The sequence below is a fragment of the Dromiciops gliroides genome, chromosome 4 (assembly GCF_019393635.1).
Source record: "Dromiciops gliroides isolate mDroGli1 chromosome 4, mDroGli1.pri, whole genome shotgun sequence".
NCBI classification, from domain to species: domain Eukaryota; kingdom Metazoa; phylum Chordata; class Mammalia; order Microbiotheria; family Microbiotheriidae; genus Dromiciops; species Dromiciops gliroides.
The window spans coordinates 484659890-484681579 of NC_057864.1; the positions used below are offsets into that span (position 1 = coordinate 484659890).

The 21690-nt window shown below is 45.3% G+C and overlaps 1 protein-coding gene across 2 annotated transcripts in view; it reads left to right on the forward strand.

Annotated features, from left to right (window-relative positions):
- Positions 1-21690, forward strand: part of PDE6D (phosphodiesterase 6D) — a 68263-nt gene that overhangs the window by 43542 nt on the left and 3031 nt on the right. The window contains exon 2 of one of the 2 annotated variants that reach the window (XM_043964067.1): positions 19849-19937. The exons of the other annotated variant lie outside the window; for it this stretch is intronic. Coding sequence (XP_043820002.1) covers positions 19849-19937 — 89 coding nt within the window. The remainder of the gene's footprint in view (positions 1-19848; positions 19938-21690) is intronic. 2 annotated transcript variants of the gene reach the window in all.

The window sequence follows — 21690 nt, forward strand, 5'->3', positions numbered from 1 at the left end:
TGAAATGAGCTGAAAATGAGCATGGACCAGGCTGGGAATGCCCTGTGCCCAAAAGGCCACTGAGCTTGGGCAAAGGCAGGATAAGATTCAGGAGCCACTGTTCCCCAGTGAATAGTCTTGCTTACCCAGAAATAGTCGTGTGAAATAAAATCAGAAAGGGAGTTTGGAGATCATTGATGGAGAGCCTTGTTTGCCAGGCTAAGGAGCACACATTTTATTCAGTAGGCAGTAGGGAGTTATCGAAGGCTCTTTGGGGAGGGAGTGATGTGAATGCTTCTGTGCAGGGATTATTTTGTCACTGGTGTGAAGAATGGATTGGAAAAGGAAAAACTCAGGGAGAGCAGCTAGGAGACTGTTTCCATAATCTAGGGGAGAGCTAATGAGAGGATAGAGGGGAGGCAAATCGAAGAGGTGGAAATAACTTGACAACAGACTGGATGTGAAATGGGTGGGAAGAATCAATAACTGGGGTTTCTGCCTCAAGAGATGCCATCAACAGCTGCTGCTTCTTAGCGACGCAACACAGCATATATTCCAGAAAGTGCCATTATCTATTTGCTTCCCCTTGGTTATTAATGATGAGAATTCTTTGAAGTGATTAACCATTTATGTTTCAGCAAATGTATCAGGACAAGTGGAAAGAATGGGCAAGATTTTAAAAGCTAGTAAAGAAAAATGAAGCTAAGCTGTGGTAGCCTGTTGTTCATTTCAGCTTTTACTATGAAGCATTGAGGATGAGGCACAATTTGGGCTGTGACTCATGGCACAAAGGCTAGAAAACCGCAGGAGCTCCAAGGAGTAGGGTGTGATGCGACCAAAGCAAAGGTGTTTTGGAAGCCAGAGAAGAAGTGATTGGTTTTCAAGGAATATACTTAACACCTCATTATTTAGGTTTGGGGATACTGCAGTGTTAGTACAGGCCCTGTATGTGGTAAGGTTATGGGAAATCAGGCTAGATCCTAGATTTGATTGGGGCGGGGGTTGACAGACAAGTTACTATGAAGTCAATAATACGTTTTAATAAAATGTCTTTCAATGAATTTATATTTTGTAAATCTTATCGCACTTACATACATCCAAAAATATAATAATACTCTATATGTGAGACATTTATTCAGTCTATGTTTATGTATTTGTTTATGTATTTGTGTAGATTCCCACAGGGACCCACTGAACTCATTTATTTGTATTTAAATAATGATTTCTGTGTTCTCCTTTTAACTTAAAAAGAAGCTAAGTTGAACTCTTTTTTTCATTTCCTTGAAGAATTTTCTATTTTTCTCATCAAGAGGAAAACACCCTCATTAAAGGAGGGTTGGTTTCCCCAGCACCCCAGCCTCCATCACCCACCTTAGTAAACTCCCTCCTAGGGGTCAGACAGAAAGCCCTTGATTGGTCCTTGACAGTGTTTTACACCGTGGGCCCTTCCCATCTTTCCAGTCCTTGGACACATCACTCTCCTCCACAACTTTGGTGATCCGGCCATACCGGCCAACCTGCTTGCTGTTGGTCAAGTGATGGACTCACTGCTCCTTCTCCCATCTCCAGGCCTTTGCACTGGCTGTCTCCCATGCTGGGGATGCACTCTTTTCTCACCTGCATCTTAGAAACCCTGGTTTCCTTCTAGACTCAGCTCAAGGTCCCATGTGTACACGATGCCTTTTCTGCTCCTTGCCCAGCTCTCCCTCCTCAAAGAACCTTCTGTTTATTCTGTGTCTCATCCCTGGCTGCACTTTGTCTCATCTTTTGGAGTGTAATCTCCTTAAGGGAGGGTGCATTCTACTTAGATCCTAACCCTTGGCCTAGTGATTGGCATACAGTGGGGGAGGGGTGAGAAATACTTGGGGATTGCTTTTGTTTGCAGAATCATAGAATCTTCATGGATTCCAGGAAGTCTCCTCGAGAAAACAGAAGACCCCTCTATGATAGAGGGCACATGTTCTTCATCAGCCACCCCAGTGGCCTGTGTGCCTGCTGATAGCTTGCACAAGCCCATCAGAGCAGGTGCCTTTCAATACACACTGGGGGTCACCCAAGGCACCGGAACCTTCCCAGAAGGTTTTTCAGTGAGAGCCACATTCAACTTTCTCACATCTTTTCCTTCAAAGATCTGGTGCTGCTTCTTATCTCCTGTACTTCACCATCATCTCTCCTCCTGGTGTAGTTTATTTCCTGCTTTATTCATATTTAATCGTCACCTTCCTTTCTTCATCCCTTTTACTTCTTTGAGCAGTCTGCCCTTCCTGTAGCAAAATCATGACATGCATGATTTATTATGAAATCTCTTAAAAGTTCATACCATACCTGTGTGACCCTGGGCAAGTCACTTAACCCTTATTGCCCCACAAGGGGAAAAAAATTAAGAAAAAAAAATAGTTCACACCAATATCCCTTTCCTCACCATTTTTAACCTTGATGCTTCTTACAAACTCTTGATTTATTATTACCATTCCTTTAAATAATACATTGTTTGTGACAGTGGAAAATTGTAGTTCTTTGCGGCTACTACATCCCAAATGAGATACTCCCTGGAAAAATCTTCCCTTCTGTAGGGAGAGAAACTTTAGGAGGGGCAAGTTGATTTCAAAACAATGAAGCTTTTAACTACAGTAAGACTTTGCTGACCTAGGAGGTAATGTTTCTAAATAGTCTTCCGGCCCTTGCTCCCATCCTCTCCTGACTTAATCGTCCTCCTTGGCTTAGAGGTTACTTGACCTTTTAAGTCTTAAACACAGGTTCCTTTTCTTGCCAGAAATCAGGGTATTAGAGCTATAAAGAAAAAAATAGTAAGAAAGAAATCGTTGATACTCGTGTATAACTTATTTGGAATTGCTTGAGTTCTTATGGGTGGGGGATGGGAAGGGAGGGAGGAAGAGAAGTTGGAACACAAAGTTTTTAAAAATTGATGTCAGGGCAGCTAGGTGGCACAGTGGATGGAGCACCAGCCCTGCATTCAGGAGGACCTGAGTTCAAATTCGGCCTCAGACACTTAACACTTACTAGCTGTGTGATCCTGGGCAAGTCACTTAACCCCAATTGCCTCACTAAAAAAATTAAAATTCTAAAAATTAAAAAAAAATTTTTAATTGATGTCAATTTGTCTTTACATATATTTTGGAAAATAAAATTCTGTTCAGAAGGATTAAAAGAAAAAGGAAGGGAAAAAAACCAACAAAAATTCCCACTCAGGGCCTTTAACTTTTGGGCTGCCAGAATCAAGAATTAACTAAAAAATAAATAGATAGATAAAGAGATTTAAAAAAATAAATAAGTCACTGAAAGAGACAGAGAAAATTCTTACCTTTTACTTGCATCATTTCTAATCCATTATTTCTCATTCTCTGAGGACTAGTCATCTTATTCGATAACCTTTGCTGTATTAATTTTGATAGAACAGTACCTGGCACATAGAAAGCACTGGGTAAATGTTGTTTATCATTATTATCGTTTCCCTTCTATTGTACGTCCACATTGGCATCTTTAGCCTTCTAAAGTCTATTTCCATGTTGCTGTGGTGCTTGTGTGCCCTGGTAGCCATAGAGCCCACATGTAGAGCCCTGGCCTCTGATTTCCTGACATGGGGTGGGGGTGGGGAATCGTTTTACTGACCATTCCCCAGAGGTGTCAAACTCAAATAGAAAACCGTACCTTTCAGCTACTATTGATTTTTTTTTTTTGGTGAGGCAATTGGGGTTAAGTGACTTGCCTAGGGTCACACAGCTAGTAAGTGTCAAGGGTCTGGGTCCAGATTTGAATCCAGCTCCTCCTAAATCCAGGGCTGGTGCTCTATCCACTGTGCCACCTTGCTACCCCCCAGCTGCTATTGATTTGATCAGCTACAATTAACAGCATCTCTGTTCTGGTGTGGGGTTTTTTTTTGGTTGTTGTTAAACATTTGTCAATTACATTGTGATTTGGGGGTGGGGGCGGGGCAATGAGGGTTAAGTGACTTGCCCAGGGTCACACAGCTAGTAAGTGTCAAGTGTTTGAGGCCATATTTGAACTCGGGTCCTCCTGAATCCAAGGCCGGCGCTTTATCAACTGCACCACCTAGCTGCCCTCAGTTACATTGTAATTTGGTTCAGCCAGGACTGGGAATTGGTTACAAGTCTGATACCTCTGATCCAATTCAAGCCCCTAATTTTGATAGATGAAGAAATAGATAGGACAAAAGAGAACAGTGACCTGTCCAAGGTCACAGAGCTTCCATTCAAACTTGCATTCCCCAACTCCATGTACCATTTTGATGGAAGGTGCTACATTACTGTTTCATATTGAACAAACCCTATACTAACCAGAGTATACAGTCTTGGCTCAGGTCCTCATCCCTTCTTGCCTTAACTGTAACAAATGACATTCTAATTGGTTTGGCCACTAGTTTTCCCTTCTCTAGTTTATCTTCCACATAGTGGTGAGAATAATCTTCCTAAGGCTCAAATCTGACCATCCCGTTTCCCTGATCAGAACCTGTCAGTGGGTCCATGTTGCTTCTAGGATAAAATGCAAACCCCTCAGCCTGCCCTCAATCTTTCCAGTAAAGAAAAGTCACCTTCTAGTAAGTGTGGAGGTTGGAAAAGAGAGGAAGGAAGGGAAGATTTGGAGGAGACATTGGGGGAAATGAGATAATGAGTCCAGGGTAGAAGAGTGGCGAAAGGCTGGCTGAAGGTGTCTAACATCAGTTCATCTCGACCAGCCCTGGAGCAGGTGTGGAAGATTGGATGGTAGCTCCTCCCCAGAGGTGAAGAGCCACAGAATGGCAGAAGGTTTGGAGAGAAGCGATCTAAGGGTAATTGTCAGCAAAATGTTCAAGTGGCTGACCATCTGCACCGAGTGTGGAAAGGCAATAAAGAGGAGAATAGGATTTGGGTGAGTCAGGGAGAGGTGGAGAGATCTAGGTGGTCTTGGGTATAGAGTACCATCTCCACATGCCAGATCTAAAAGGTTTTGAAATTCATAAAGATAGTAAGATCTCATGTGCTATCTGCCCTGTTGGTGTGTGGTTGAAATGAAGGGCGAAAGGAGGTTATTGGTGTTGAGATTAAGGAATGAAAAGTTCAGATTGTTCGAGGGGGTCATCCATTTTCATACTGGAATCCCCAGTGATGATGGCAGGGGGTGGGGTAGAGAGGAAGAGCATGGATTTGAATCCAGTGAGAAAGGAGGGAGTTCTAGAGGTCAACAGGTGACAGTGACAAACATAGATGAGGATGGTGTACACAGATTGCATGGAACTCCAAAGATGGTAGCCCAGGATTGACAGTGGGGACAAAGAGGATGCCAAGGTCCACTCCTGGCCCCGTGAGTTTGGGAGAATGAAAGAGCAGGCCTCCCTAGAAGGGGTTGGAGGGAATTCTTAGGATCAGAGCGTTTAGAACTAGAAGTGATCTAAGAAAACCAGTTAGCCCAAGCTCTCTATTTTATCATTGAGGAAACTGAGTCAAACACATTCAGTGGCTTCTGCGCAGTCCCAAAGGTGGCTGAGCTAGGATTTAAACCAGAGGCCTAAATCTAATACTCACAGGTTTTGCATTGATATGGTTAAATAGATTTACAGTGTTGGAGGATTAAGAAGATCTTGTTGCAAACTGAAGATTCCAGAGGGCTCAGTGGAATGTTCTGGTAAATGGGTGAACTGGACAGGCATGGGCCTGAGAAGAAGTAGGACCAAGGAGAGTAAGGTTAGAATTCTTTTGCCTTAGTGGAGCCTAGATGCCTCAGAAACATACCTCAAAATCTGAATAGCTGTGAAGGCATTTTAATTCTCTTTTTGTTTTGTTTTGTTTTGTGAGGCAATTGGGGTTAAGTGACTTGCCCAGGGTCACACAGCTAGTAAGTGTCAAGTGTCTGAGGCCGTACTTGAACTCAGGTCCTCCTGAATCCAGGGCCGGTGCTTTATCCACAGCGCCACCTAGCTGCCCCTGTGAAGCATTTTAATTCTCTAACAAGCTGTGAGATTAGGGTATTAGAAAGAAAAGGCCACTTTTTAAAACAGTTCTCTCTCTTGCTGTGAGATAAAGGAATCTTCAGTCAGCCAAGGAGTTTACTTTATTCCTTTCCATTGTCATCTATGACATTCCCTGATTATTATGCAATAGTCAGGTAGGATAAGTCTCAGATTCCAAGCTCTTCTTCCTGACGAGAAGTTAGTAAGAATCAGTGGCTTTAAGTAGCTAGACCTATGATCTAGCTGTTGTTATTTTTTATTGTGTGCCCCCTAAGGGCTTTTTCTTATATTTGTTATCCTTCAGAGATGCTATCAGGCAGCCATACCTGGGAGTTTAAGAAGTATGTTTTCAAGTAAATTTAAGAAAATGTGATCTTGCCTATGTATATAGGGAAATTGACTTTCCCATTTCTCTAGAAAGGCCAGAGCAGGGTAACAGTAAGTTATGGCTTCTTGAGATTCTGGTGATGTAAGTCCAAAAGATGAGGTCAAAGCTTATTTGAGAGAAAGCAGAACTGATGCCTCTCATTTTGTTCTTCTTTTTTATGTGTGAAAGGGAAGGTTTCTATCCCTACAGTCAGTCTCAGGGAAAATTCTTCATAGCAAGCCATTGTGTTCTATGGAAGTTGTGATTTATAAATGGAATAGAAAGACAACCTGGGTTGTGGAAACAGAAATCTCCACCTTTTGAAGGAACTGGTTACTAGGGTAGAAATGATGGAAACCCTGGGGAGAAGTGATCACCCTCCCCTAGCGTTTGTGAGGAGAGGAAAGCCAGGCACAGTCTGATGTTCCCTAAATTTGGGGAAAGCAGATTTCCAAAGGGATCAGAGAGAGGAAGGATAGAATCCTATGGCCTAAAATTCTCCAGGGAAATCATTCCAGGAACATTGGGGAACTTCAAGAATAAAATGATAACAAAACAAAGGGAAACATGAAAGAGAAAAATGAGGGTTGTCTGAAAAGACCTATAAGGATACATAAGGAGCTCGTTAACATTCAGAATTTTTTTTAAGAAATGTGCAAAAGATGGAAATGAGGACAAGTTAACAAGGTGAACACTAGAGCAGAGCACAGCTCTGTAAAAATAACGTCCAAAGTGCTGAAGCTCAGAATGAGCCGAGGCTGTGAAGGAAGCTAAGGACTACCATGCTATACTGGGATTAAAAGGACGACATCCTGTGGGGTGTGGATAAGACCGTGTTAACTGGAAGCAGAGAAAACAATGGCATTCAGTCTTGCTTTGCTTCTGTCTTCACTGCCAGGGAGAATGACCTTTGTGCTGGGAATGACAGAAGAAAAATGGCTAACAGAGAACTGATGCCCAAGCAAAGTAAAGAGATAGTAAGAGAGTACCCAGTTACCTCTAATGAAGTCAAGTCACCTGACCTAGATGAGCTGTGTCCTTGGACACGAAAAGAACTGGCAGCTAGGATGGCTGAGGAAAACAGGAGAGGCCCTGCAGGCCTGGGCCAGTGTGAATGTTGTCCCAGTTTCCAATAGAGGGAAGGGAACAGAACAGAATCTGCAAATTATAGGCCAGTGAACTTCATTACCTGGGAAAATTCTAGAACAGCTCATTGAAGAAAGCCTCAGTGAGTATCTAAAAGAGTGAGGTTGTACCAGAATAGTATCATTTCCTCTTTTAATAGGAGATATCAGGGCATGCATGTTGAGAGTATCTAATACTATTCTTGTGGAAGAGATGGAGAGGTATGGCTGATGACGAGCCAGAGAAATGGATTTGGAACTGAGAAGCCACAGTCAAAGAATAGTTCACTGTTTTGGGGTCATCTCCCATGGAGTCCCTCCGGGATCTGTGCTTGACCTTATGCCAGTTAACATTTTTATCAATGGCTTGAATAAAGATATAGATGTCATGCCTGTCAAATTTCTAGATGACACAGCTCTGGGAGTGATAGCCAACATGTTGGTCAAATGATAAGAGTTGTGGTCCAAAAAGAAAAAGTCTTGATAGACTAGACCACCAGGTTGAATTTAATGAGTGAAGTTCAACAGAAATAAATGTCAAGTCAAGAATTAACCCAAATATATGAAAGAGACGTGGTTAGACTCACTGTGATATGGCTGATGCTGTTGAGCTGCATTGAGAGGCAGAGCTTCCAACAATAAGGAGAGGATCGTCTCTCTTAGACCTCCTCTGGAGCATTCTGGTCAATTCTAGGTGTCATCTTAGAATTTAAGAATGTCATTGATAAGCCAGAGGGCATCTGGAGGAATGGAAGCAGGACAGGGAAAACCCGTGAGATCATGTCGTGATGGTTGGTTGAAGAAATTGGGAGTATTTAACATGGAGAAGTGAAGATTTGGGGCCACACGCCATCACTGCTGTCCTCAGGTATTTGAAGGGCAGTCATGGAAAGAGAGATTAGACTCGGGGCAGTGATAGACACTTCGGAGCAATGAATTTAGGTCTGATGCCAGGAAAAAACATTTAAACAACGACAGCTATCCACCGATGAGACGGCATCCCTGGAAAGGTTCTCAGAGGTCTCCAAGCAGAGAGTAAAGGAATGCTTGGCTGCAGGTCCTCCATAACACCTATCTTGAGGAAGCTGGAGAGCCGTGGGTTAGATACTGACACAAGGTGGGCAGATTCAGAAGTGGCCAAAGGCTAGACCCAAAGAGGCTTCATTAATGGATCGGTCAGCCTGGCTGGTGTTCTGTGTTAGCCTGGTTTTGCTTTGCAACAGGCCTCCCCCGTATTAGAAAGATGCTGGTCTAGGCATGACGTGTGGCCATTCCTCCAAGGACTCTGAAGTCTCCTGACTCTGCTTCTCCAACGCATTCTGCCTTGGCTTGTCCTTGGCATGTTTGCTACAGCATTCGGACTTGGCCAGGACGTTCCCTGACTTTGGTTTTCCATCACCCTGCAGGATGACTGTCTGCTGCTCTAATTCTCATGGCTTAACGTTCCTTTGTACTTGCGTCCTTTGTTTCTCATCACTCTGGTTGTGACTGCCAGTGAATGAGCCATTTGTGACTCTCAGCTGCGAACCCTCAACTGGCAACAGCCCTGTGGTAAGGTAGGACAGTGTGAACACAGAGCTAGGTCTTTAGAACCATGCCAGAGTGTTCCTGTTTCAGACCATTTTCATTTTTGTCAGTGGCTTGAATAAAGACATACATGGCAGGCTTCTTACCTCTGCAGATGAAGAAAGCTGGGAAGGAGAGCTGATACATCAGATAAGAATGGGGCTTCAAACAAGATGCTCAGTTCAATTCAAACATTTAGGATCCAAGTCCTGTGTCAGGCACAGTGGAGGGGCTGCTGTTCAAAGATGGACCAGGTAACCCCTGACAATTTACAAAACCAGAAGGCTGCTACTTACTTCTGCTGAGCCAGCCTAGGAGACCCAGCAAGGCCCCCAGAAGGAGGCCGGGGAGGCTACATGAGCCGGGCAGATCAAACCGCTGCTACCATCCTGACCGGTAACTCCCCTTGTCCTGGCATGTAGACAAGAAGCACAGGAACAGCAGTGTCATCCATATCCCTGTACCTGCTTCTAGTGTGGATCTCACAGCCGTCACTGGGGGGAGTGATCTCCATGGAGAATAGACCAGCAATATCAACTGCTGACCAGCTGCCTCTGTTGGCAAGTAAGCCCCAGAGCCCTGGAATAGTAATGTTCCCGACCCCGCTTTCAGCCAGTGTTCAGTTGGTTAACCCCAGTGGAGAAGAGGCTGGCCAACCCCAGGGCAGTCAAGCCAGCCTGGTGAAACACAAGTCATCTGGAAGGAAATACAGGAGATCTCACCTGGCAGCCTCTTCTTCAGGACCTGCCGCCCCCCTCCTGAGTCCCCACAACCACCTGGGAAAGGAGAATCTTGCCACAATGTCCTGTCAGGTGACTTGGGGTCACAAACAGGATGAGGCAGCTAGGTGGTGCAGTGGACGACTTGGGGAGAGGAAGACCCTGAGCTCAGATCCTGGGACCTGAGGGAATCACTGCACCTCTGTGGGCCTCAGTTTCCTCACCTGTAAAACAGGGATAATAACAGCCCCTCCCTCCCAAGTTGTGAGGATCCAGTGAGATAGATCACACCTGTGAAGTTCCCGCTAACTAGTGTATAAATGACATTAAGGAAGCCACGTTATTGTCTGCTATGTGTTAACTCCCCCTATTGTGATCTCCCCAAAAGTCAGTCAGTAAACATTTATTGAATGCCTACTGTATGCCAGGCACTGTACTATGTATAGGGGATGCAAGGAGAGGCATACAACAGTGCCTGTCCTCAAGAAGTTCATTTGAATGGGGTGGACAACAAGCAAACAACTCTGTACAAACACATTAGAGACAGGGCAGGTCGGTCATCTCACAGGGAAAGAATTGAGATTAAGGAGGCCTGGAAAAGACTGGGAGCTGAAGGAACCCAAAGAAGCCCCCAGGGAAGCTCACGGGTGGGACGAGGAGGGAGAGGGCAAGCATGGGGTCAGCAAGGAGGGAGGTGCTGCTGGCTCCCAGAGCGGGGGAGGGGGCAGGTGGGAGAGACCTGGGGGGTCGGAGGGGAGAGGCCTTGAAAGCCAGACAGAAGATTTCCTGTTTGACCCTGCAGGTGGTAAGGAGGCCTTGGACTCTCCTAAATTAGGGGTGTTAGTGTGGTCAGACCTGAGCTTCATGAAGATTAATCTGGTAACTGAGTAGAGACCAAAGCGAGGTGGGGAGAGACTGAGGCAGGAGCCCAGGCAGCAGGCTCTGGCAGTAGGCCAGCTGTGAGGATGTATTACAAGGAAAAAACAGGATGGGCAGCAGATTGGAGATGGGGAGAGAGGGAGGAGTCGGGGAGGACACCTAGATTTCAGCCTTGGATGACTACGACAGTGATGGTGCCCTCCACAGTAATAGGGGAGTAAGGAAGAGGGGGAGGATTGGGCGAGAAAGATAACGAGTGCATTCAGTTTGGGACATACTGAGTCTAAGATCGCTACAAGACATCCAGTCTGAGATGTCTAATAAGCAGTTGGGGGGCAGCTAGGTGGCACGGTGAATAAAGCACGGGCCCTGGATTCAGGAGGACCTGAGTTCAAATCTGGCCTCAGGCACTTGACTCTTACTAGCTGTATGACCCTGGGCAGGTCATTTAACCCTCATTGCCCCACAAAAAAAAAGAAAGAAAGAAAGAGAAAACAGATAATAAGCGGTTGGAGATACAAGACTGAAGGGTGGAGGGAGGTTGGGGCTGGACAGAAAGAACCAGGATTTTACCCCAGGAGCTGCTGAGATCATCACCAAGTGTACATATAAGTGTACATATAAGTTGTACATATAGAGAAGAGCAGAGGGTCCAGGACGGAGCCAGCGTTGGCAGGTGTGACGCAAAAGAAGATCATCAAAGGAAACAGAAAAGTGGTCAGACAGGTGGGAGAACCAGAATAAGCTAGAATCAGGAAAACCTAGGGAGAAGAGGGGGATTGACAGTGTCCAAGACTGCAAAGAAGTTAAGAATAAGAACTAAACAAAGACCATTGCCAATGATTTGGTGATTGAGATCTCTGGTAACTTTGGAGGGAGAATAATGATGAGATTGAAAGCCAGACTGGAGGGTTAAGAGTGGGGGAAGGGGCAGCACCTCCTCTCCTTGAGAAGGCTCCTTGTCCTAGCCACGAGGGAGAGGCGAGGCGCAGAACCAGAGTGAGTCGGGATGGACGGGCCAATTTAGGGGTTTTGAGCAAAGGGGAGACAGAGCATCTTTGTAGGGAAGCAGCTGGTAGACGAGAATGGATGAAGATTGGTGAGAGGGTAGGGATAATATAGCCAGGCTGGTAGAGAAGAAGGAATGGAGAGCAGACAAGCTACTTTTCTGTTTGTATCTTCAGGACTCTGCACATCTTAAGCTTCTAGTTCATTGTCTTTCATCCATTCAAATGGGCACAAATGATACTGCCCAAAGGAACCTTTTATTAAGTGCAGAAAACTGAAGACCTTCTGGACGCCGGTGGTGGTTTCATTACTGCTGCCCATCAGAGACAAAGAATTCAAGAGAATGTCAGATTCAGGGACCACAGGGCTGGTAGTTAAGAAAATAGTACTGGAAAATGAGTTTTCTATTTCTCGACTTTTGTATAAAATAGAGAAGTAACAGGCTCCTGGCCAGGAATGAAGTACTTAACAGAGATGTTTCCCAGAGTCTAGCAAATCCAATCACAAGGACTTTAGAAAGGAAAGCAAAGGGGAAAAATCGTCACGTCCATCCACTAGGATACAGTAGCTAAATAAAGGATAGAGCGAAGAATAAAAAATAGACCCCCTAAAGTGAGCTCCCAAACTCTTGACATGATCGCTCCAAAAAACATCCAAATGACGCCATTGGAAAATGTCCGGAGCAGCAAAACTCACAGAAGAATGCGCTGAAAAATAGACCCCCTAGCAATTTGCAGAAAGGAGCCAACAACAAATCGTGTGACCTTAGGTGTGTATACACAAATTTACAGAGTATATGCAACAGCTAGACCCAAGCAAGATGACTTAAAGATTGTAACACAAGCCTGTAACTTTGGCCCCATCTGCTATCATTGAGATGCTATAGGATGACTCCCATGACTGTGAGGCATGGCTCTGGAAATGTCCGCCTTCTTCTAAAGAGAAAGGATAAATAAAAGGGTGGTGAAAGCGTTTGGATGAAGATCAGCAGAGGCAGAGACAGAAATAACTGTCATTGGAGAGTAGACCATAGACTGGCAGGACAAGAACAATCACAGGAACAGATCACAGCTTCGTCGTGCCCAGGTCTCAACATTTACTGCTGCTCTTTCACTGCCAGCGCCAGAGCAGCTAATACTTTATTGAATTGTTGTGATGATGTCATTCTCCAGAAAAATGGAAGAAACAATAAGGAGAAATGTTCTTCATAATCAGTCTTTCTAGCAAGGAATGTGTTGCCAGAGTGGATATCAGTCCATCAATAAGCATTTATTAAACACTTAATACGGACCAGGCACTGTCTAGGCACCAGGAATGCAAAGGTGAATATGTAGCAGCCCCTGCCTTTGAGGAGTTTACATCCCCTTGGGAAGACAGTGTACACACAGACATGTTTACAAAGTGTATACAAAGGGGGCAGCTAGGTTGCGCAGTGGATAAAGCACCAGCCCTGGATTCAGGAGGATCTGAGTTCAAATCCATCCTCAGACACTTGACACTAGCTGTGTGACCCTGGACAAGTCACTTGACCCTCATTGCCCTGCCCCCCCCCAAAAGTATATACAAATAAACAAGGTGCTTTAGGGGTTGACCTGTGATTTCCTGGGTGTAGGAAGCTCTCAGAGGGGACTTCCTTATGTTAATGAAGATCAGCACCTTCTCTGTACCTGCCCTGCAGCATGGAGGATGAATGACTTTCCAGTGTGGGTCATCGGTGGGGTTTGACCCCAGCAGGCCGCCGTTGCACCACACTGCCAGAATCAATAAAAATAAATAAAGGGGCTTGTTTTGGTTTGGTTTTTGAGGCAAAGCACTAGCAGCTGGGTAGGTGGTTAAAAAATGGGGAGATGTGCCAGGCACTGTGCTAAGCCCTTTAGAAAGGCTTCGTATAGAAGGTGGAGGCTGGAGTGTGAAGCTTTTGAGATGACTAAGCATTCATAAAGAACAGTGAAGAGCTGGAGAGGGAGAGAGAAAATAAATCGGAGAGGAGGCAGTAAAGAGACTAATAGCAGTGAACCCGTGGTGGGCAGTAGTAGAGTTGGATAAATACGGTGGGATCCGTTGAATGATACCATTGAATGTCAGGCTGGAGTTTGATTTAATAGAGGGTTAAGCTTCAGGCAACAAGTTATCCAATTAGAAATAACAGCTGTAGATGAGAGAGAGAATAATGCCATGGAGCTTGCTAAGTTCTCCCACAGAGGGAAGACAAGAATGGCACTGTGGAGGTTGCCCACGTTGGAAGTAGCCCCATTGTTAGCTGCCTCCCACTGAAGGTAGAAAAGGCAGGTGGTCACAGTAGGGAGTGATGGCTACTTATAGAGTACAGTGACTGACTTCTCTGTCTTCAGAGCACCCACAGGGATGCCAGGGGTCTCTGTCCTCAGAGTAGTTTGAGGTGTCTTGCCAGGACATGCAGCATTCACTCCTGTAGGACAAGTACACATGAAGAAAGAAAAGAGAGAGGCAGTTTTTGAACCCAGGTCTTGCTGACCCCAGGTCCAGCACTATATTCTGCCTCACACCTTTGATTACTTCCAGAGACAGCTTGAAACCCAGTGCTGTTTGCAGGGAAAATTCTGCCTAGGGTTAGAGATTGTAGATTGGAATACTAGGAAGCTGGCTATCTAAGACCTGCTTAGGGAGGAAACAAGGAATAAGCATTTATTAAGCACCTGCTGTGTGCTAGGCACTACACTAACCACATTATCAAGGGGGGGTTGACCACAAGGTATTCGTGGCTTTCTTACATAGTGGGGGCCCCTACCTTTGCTGCTCCTCACTGATTGCAGCAGTTTTATTTTTATTAGCATCTCAGTCACTACTATAGCTTCCCTTCCTCTGCTGGGGGGGAGAGGGAGGATAGAAATGCTCTGGACCTGCCAGTTGGGGCGTTGCCACTGCATGCCCACATTTCCAGCAGCAGTTTGAATATCCACCCTTTCCTTCCTCGTTGCCCCTTCCTTAAAGGTGCACTAAGGGGGTGTCATGAGAGAAAACCCAGGGGTACAGTTCTTATAAGTCTGCGTGCCAGACCCTGGGCAATCTCAGGGTCGACGTTGCTGAATTCAAGAATTTAACCACAGAAATGGAGTGGAGGTGACATTTGGCTTCCCCAGCTTAGATACCGGAGTCCTCAGCTGACCTGAACAGCATCCCTAGCGTGTGTGAATGTTGGTGCCATCTCTCGGTTTCAGGCCAAGGTTCAGAGAGAAGGGTTCTTAGCTGTGGGGTCTGTGAGCTTGTACTTTTAATACTTTATAACTGTTTTCGGTGTAATGGCTTCCTTTGTAATCATACACATTTTATGAACTTAAAAACATGCCTTCTTAGAAGAAGGGATCTGTCAGCTTCACCAGCCTGCCCAAGGGATCCACGGCCCTGAGAAGGTCAGGAGTCCTGGATGTCCTTCACACAGAGATGGGCCAAGGAGGGAGTATGACTAGGCCCAGACATCCTCATGGTGTCAAGTAGGCCAGCGTGGCAACTAATGGAGAGAAGAGATGGGCACTTCCTCCACGCCCTCTTAGCTGCTAAGCAGCCAGAAGGTGGCAGGTTCCACATTTGGAATCAGAGGTCAACACGCGTGTCACATGAACTCATGGAGCCCTCACAGCTGCAAGGCAGTCCTTTTACTCTTCCCTAATGAACTCACTTGCCTCACCAAAGTGGCTCTTCCAGACCTCTCACTGCTCCCACTTTTCCCATCCTCTCAGCAGAACTTGCCTCGTATTCCACTGAAAAAAATGGAAGTCATTCACTGTGGGCTCCCTCTCCTCCCCTCCTGAGTTCTTGTCCTGCCCCAGGGTGATGCTGGAGTGTCCTCATCTATGAAATAGGGATGACAACAGGAGCACCCACCTCACAAAAGAGAGAACTAGCTGTCAGTGGGTCCTCTTGTCTGCATTTGCTCAGAATTAGTCTGATGGTATTTCTGACAGCTGTGCCGGCAAGCCTAAAGGTGTCCCTCCACCTCCATATGTGTCTTTCAGCAGTTAGATTGCTGGGCCAAGCTTTCATCAGTGTGGCCACTCTGTCTACTCATTCAGATCGTGCACAAATTTACCCCATCTTTTCCCCACAACTTCCTCCCTCCCCGCCTAGGACCCAGTAGGCAAGCTTTCACTTTATCTTTCCCAGAGCCAGGCCTCCACCTCACCTCCCAGGCATCTCCAGGTGATGCCATCCCAAACGTACTTCCAGAGACAGCTGCACCCAGCTGTCCTACACCCAGGACCCCTGAGTCCACTCTTTCTAGCTCCTATTTCTGTGCTTGCTGTCTCCCCCCATTAGAACGTTAGCTTCTTGAGGGCAGGAAGTGTTTTGCTTGTATCTGTGGCTCAGTGTTTTTACATGGTATACATGTAATAAATGCTCCCTCTGGTCTCCCTAGGACATCTACCCAATTGAGTAACGGCCTCATTCTGGTCCTTCTAATAGCCTGGGATGCCAGTGTACCACTTAGCCTGTCCACTTAGTGCCACTTAGCCTGTCCATCTATTACCACTTAGCCTGTCCATCATCTATTACCACTTGGTCTGTCCATCCAGGATTTTTCATTCTTTACTTTCCCAGTCATACATCCTTGCTAATAATGTCTTTTGCACCACTACTCCTGAGTAAGATGAAATTAATTACTAATGGAAACACTCAAGAAATGCTAGAATACCTTTATGTTACCTGTGGCTGCCTCCCAAATATACCCATTGAACATGGCATGGGTTGGGTGCACCAGGAGCCCTTCGGGGTTGAGGCCAGCAAACAGTACACAAACCTTAGCCAGGATAAACAATACTCACACAGGCAGGGAAGCAAAGTAGGATGCAAGATCCTAAGAGAAAAGAGCTAGACAATCCTTTTAGATTCAGGATATTTTTCTACCTTAGCATAGTCCATAGGCCAGCAGGTTTGGTTTGAGTGGAAAAGGACCAAAGAGGCCGTTTGTACAAGATGTTTGCTGCAATTTCCCAATGAGTGGTTGTCCAGTCTCACGAAAAACAAAACAAAACTTCTCTCTTCAGGCTAAACATTTCTCGTTCTTCCTTATGTGTAATCTCAAGGCCATCACCCTTCTGGTGGTTTTCCACTGGACTTGCACCACCAGCTTGTCAGTGCCCTTCCTAAAATGTGGCAGCCAGGACTCCATGCGATGGGTCAGATGCTTCTGACCAGGAAGCATAGCAGCACTGTCAGCCCCTTGGCTTCGACACTGCTTTTCTTTTCTTTCTTTCTTTCTTTTTTTTTTTTTTTTTGGTGAGGCAATTGGAGTTAAGTGACTTGCCCAGGGTCACACAGCTAGTAAGTGTTAAGTGTCTGAGGCTGAATTTGAACTCAGGTATTCCTGACTCCAGGGCCAGTGCTTTATCCACTATGCCATCTAGCTGCCCCGACACTGCTTTTCTTAACACAGCCCAAGATTGAATTGTTTTTTGGCCACCGTGTCACATTGTTGACTGCAGCATTAAATTTGCTGTCTCAAAACCCTCTAGCTCTTTTTCAAACAAACAGCTTTCTAGCCAAACCTCTTCCATCTTGTACTTGTGGATTTGATTTTTTTGAACCCAAGGGCCTGGGTTTCCATCTCGGATTTGCCATTTATAAGCTCTGTGACCTTGGGCAGTTCCCGAGCCTCAGCAAGGTCCCTTCTAGCTCTAGATGTGGGAGCATATCAGTGAGTCACCCTAGCTTTGTACCCTCATCAGCAGTTTTGTTAACAATGCCATTCATCTGTGCCTTTGCAAACCTTTAATGCCTCATATGTGTCAGTTACCATTGTTACCCAAGGACAGGTCCAAAGGCAGGTCCCTGGGGCGCACTGCTGGCTGCCAGCCTCCTGGCCAACATTGGCCCTTTAATGACCCCTCCCCCTTAAGTTGCAGTCACTCAGCAGGTCCCAATCCACCTGCCTGTGAAGTTGTCCACCCCAGATAGCTCCTTGTCCTCAGGAGGGACTTTACCAGCGTGAAGGACTTTTTATCAGCTGCTTTGTTGACATTCCCCTGATGGACTTACTAGTCTGGTGACCCTGGCACAGGGGAAATGGCTGCTTCTGGAAGTCAGCAACTCCTCTTTCACTAGTGCTTCCCAAACCATACACTTAATGTACAATTTTTTTCTGGAATCAAAGTCAAACTTTCCATTGTGTAATTTGTAGACTCTATTCACTTCCCTTTTACTTTTGAAAATCTAGACATCTGTCCTTGTCAAGTCCTGCCGCACCATTCTCTGTAGGCTTTTGAAAGTGTGATCAATGTTCACATCTGCCAGTTCCTGAACTGTGCTGGGGTCTTGTTCGTCCAGACCTAGTGACTTGACCGCCTGGAAGGCAGTGAAGTGCTCTTCTGCCTTCTTTCTTAGCTCGGATTTTAACTCCTTCCTATTGCAAAGATCATTTCTCTTGGTAAAAATGTGGCTTGAATAGTTCTTCCTTCTCTCAGTTGTCTTTGCACAGTGCCTGGCACATAGTAGGCACTTAAGAAATGTTCATTTATTGGTTGGTTTTCCGTTACAGCTGTAACTGTTGCCTCAGTCAAATCTTTTCCTTTGATGTAGCTCATATTCTTTCTATTCCTTGTCAATCTCAGGTATTCCGAGATCTAACATTACTGACACTCTTCTCACAGGACTGTGTCATGCTTTCTTAGTCATCTTGTTACTCCCTACCTGATGTGTCTTTCTTACATCCAAGTTGGTCACTAAATTCTCTGTGTGTCTACATCTCTCTCCAGGTAACTCTCCTTTTGCTTCCTCATTGAATTAATTTCTTTCTGCACCTCAAGATTTCATTCTTGAGAACTTTCCTTGTGGTCAGATTTACCCTATAGAATTTTAGGCCTTACAATCCTGCTTGTCTTTTTGCTGAACCCTTTTCAGAAATCTCTGGTCCCTGATCAGTTCTTTTCTCCTTTGTCATGAATTCTAAGCTGAGAGTGACCAGTCATTTTTTTCTAAAGGTTCCCATCTGTTCTACCTAGCAGCCTAGTTCATCCTTGCTGTTGAGAATTATTTCTTCCACCTCTTTGGAGTATAATATTGTTATTAAGGCAAGATGAGAATTTACCCTCTTTTTGGTAGAGGGAAAAGTCCAGAAGAAGCCTAGATAATTGACATTCCCTATCCCTGGCATCATTGGCAGAGTGTGTCCCCCATGTGTTTCACACATTGCTTAAAGTCTTAAGAAAAGATCAGCTCTTTCAAATAAATGACATTTTTTAAATTAAATTGTTTTTCAGTGAACAAAAATCTATTTTTTAAAACTCCCCCAACACTGGGAAAAAAAGAAAAGAAAAACAAAACCCCTATAAAAAATAGGTGTGGTCAAGCAAAACAGATTCCCACATTGGCCATGTCCTCAAAGTTTGTCTCATTCTGTGCCCTAAGTCCATGACCCCGATGGCAGCCTCTTCTGATCGAGGAGGGCAGCGGAGAGGTCCAAGGACTCTGAGCCTCTGCCATAAGTGCCAAAGTCTTAGCTACACCAAGACTTTTGGACACTGTGTATAAGGGTTGGTTGAAGGAACTGAGGAGCATGAAGGAGACTTGGGAGGTGGAGTCTCAGGATGTGTGATAAGAATGACCAAGCTTCACTCTGAAGAAGAGATAGGAAAATGTGCCTTCTTTGCGAAAGAAAGGGACTATGAAGGTGTAATAGCATATAGTGTTGGACTGAGGAGATGTTGGTGGGGGGTTGTGAGGAAGGTGACGGGTACAGACCTGGGATTGATCAGTGTAGAAGTTCCCTCTCTCAGAGATCTCTTCTACAACCTGTAATTGAAGGCACCTGGAGCATTGGGAGGTTGACTTGCCATAGGTCACACAGCCAGTACGTCCCATTGGTGGGGCTTGAGGTCCGGTTCCTGACTACCCACTTATAGCATATTTCACCTCTCCTTGTGTACACGGTGCTAATGGTATTTTGCATTTAATCCCATTGATTTGTCGTTATTCTCAGATTCAGTAGCTCCATAATTAGTGATTGCTTGGTTGGTTTTCCATCACTTTCTAGCAGCCTCTAGATCTGTGGAAGTCTGAGTTCCATTGCTGTCAGATCTATCTCTAGGCCTCAGCAGCATCATTCAGTTTTTCTCTCTGGAGCTCTTCACACAATTGGATCTGCCATCACAAGACCTGACACGCCGATTAAGCAATGGGAAAGTAGCCAGTAAGGAACTCACCATTTGCAGACCCAGAAAGCCCAATGGTACCTCAGTGGTTTGTTTTTCCTTAATCTTCTTCAATCAGAAACTGGATGAACCTTCGGGATGCTGAGACAGGGAAGATCCTTTGGCAGGGAACAGAAGATCTGTCTGTCCCTGGTGTGGAACATGAAGGTAACTTCACACTCCTGTGTCGGGCCCAGTGTGACACATGCTAGCTGAGTGAGGCCAGGTTGCCGGGAATCTGAGCTCGTAGCAGGCATTAGAGTTGTGTAGTCTTAGAGAAAGCTCGCCCTCTGACTCTGCCTGGTTCTCAATGTCTCCTCTTCCCCCTCCTCTCACTCCCTCCTGCCCCATCCTGACACCCAAACAGGCAAACCCTTCCACTTGTCATGATTGTCTCTGACTTTAAATCCATCGAAACTCCTACCAAAGTCTGAAGACCAGGATTAAGTTTTTAGCCTCTTCAGTGACAAGTCTTTTATTAAGCTCTTACTTTTTTTTTTTTTAAAGAAATAGTATGGTTCATTCAGCATCTATACTCCACAGTTCTTTTTTTTTTTCCCCCTGGATTTGGAGATCCTCTTCCATCATGAGTTCCCTGGAACTCTTCTGTGCCATTGCATTGGTGAGAAGAATATAGTCCATCACAGTAGGTCAACACTCAATGTTGATGATACTGTGTACAATGTTCTTCTGGTTCTGCTCATCTCACTTATCATCAGCTCACGTAAGACCCTCCAGGTTTCTCTGAACTCCTCCTGCTCATCGTTTCTTACAGCACAATAGTATTCCATTGTATTCATATACCACAACTTGTCCAGCCATTCCCCAGTTGATGGGCATCCCCTCAACTTCCAATTCCTTGCCACCACGTACAGAGCAGTTATAAATATTTTTGTACTTGTGGGTCCCTTTCCCCTTTCCATGATTTCTTTGGGAAAAAGACCCAAAGGTGGTATTGCTGGGTCAAAGGGTATGGACAGCTTCACAGCCCTTTGGGCATAATTCCAAATTGCTCTCCCGAATGGTTGGATCAGTTCACAGCTCCATCAACAATGCATTAGTGTTCCAATTTTTCCACAGCTTCTCCAACATTTATTATTTTCCTTTTTTGTCATTTTAGCCAATCTGATAGGTGTCAGGTGGTACCTCAGAGTTGTTTTAATTTGCATCTCTCTAATCATTAGAGATTTAGAGCCTTTTTTCATATGGGAATAGATAGCTTTGGTTTCTTCATCAGAAAACTGCCTGTTCATATCCTTTGACCATTTCTCAATTGGGGAATGACTTGGATTCTTATAAATTTGATTTAGTTCCCTATATGTTTTAGAGATGAGGCCTTTATCAGAAGTACTGGCCTCAAAAATTGTTTCCCAGTTAAGCTCTTACTTTGTGCCAGGAATACAAAGCCAAAACAGTCCCTGCCCTCAAGGAGCTTACTTTCTAGTGGGAGAGCAGGAGAATTGGGTGTGGGAGTGATGACTCTTTGCTCTCATGCAGCTTGCTCCTTCCCTCCTGGGAAATCCCCGGGAGCCTCAGAAAGGGGCCTTCTTAGCAGCTGCCTCTCACCAATCTGACTGGCCTGGAAGAGCAACCTGGACGCGCTAAGGTGACATTATAAGGTCTTTGCTTTTTTTTTTTTTTCCAAGAAAAAGTTGGTGGTGGTCATGTAAATTGGAAGCCCGAGTGACTGGCAAAGTGGATCCTTAGCTTTCTGTGCCGCTTTCCTGCCCGGCACCATTGTTTCTTTGGGCACAGTAAATCGTACACCAGCTAAGTGAAGCCTTAGGGACTGAATCCTGTTGCCTCTGAGTTGAAGCCTCATTGACTTTGGAGAGTCAGATCCTTCCTTTCGAAGGGGGCGCCCAGGTGATCTCCTGGCCACAAGTGCCAGGCTGATGCCGCAGCACTGAATCACGAGGCT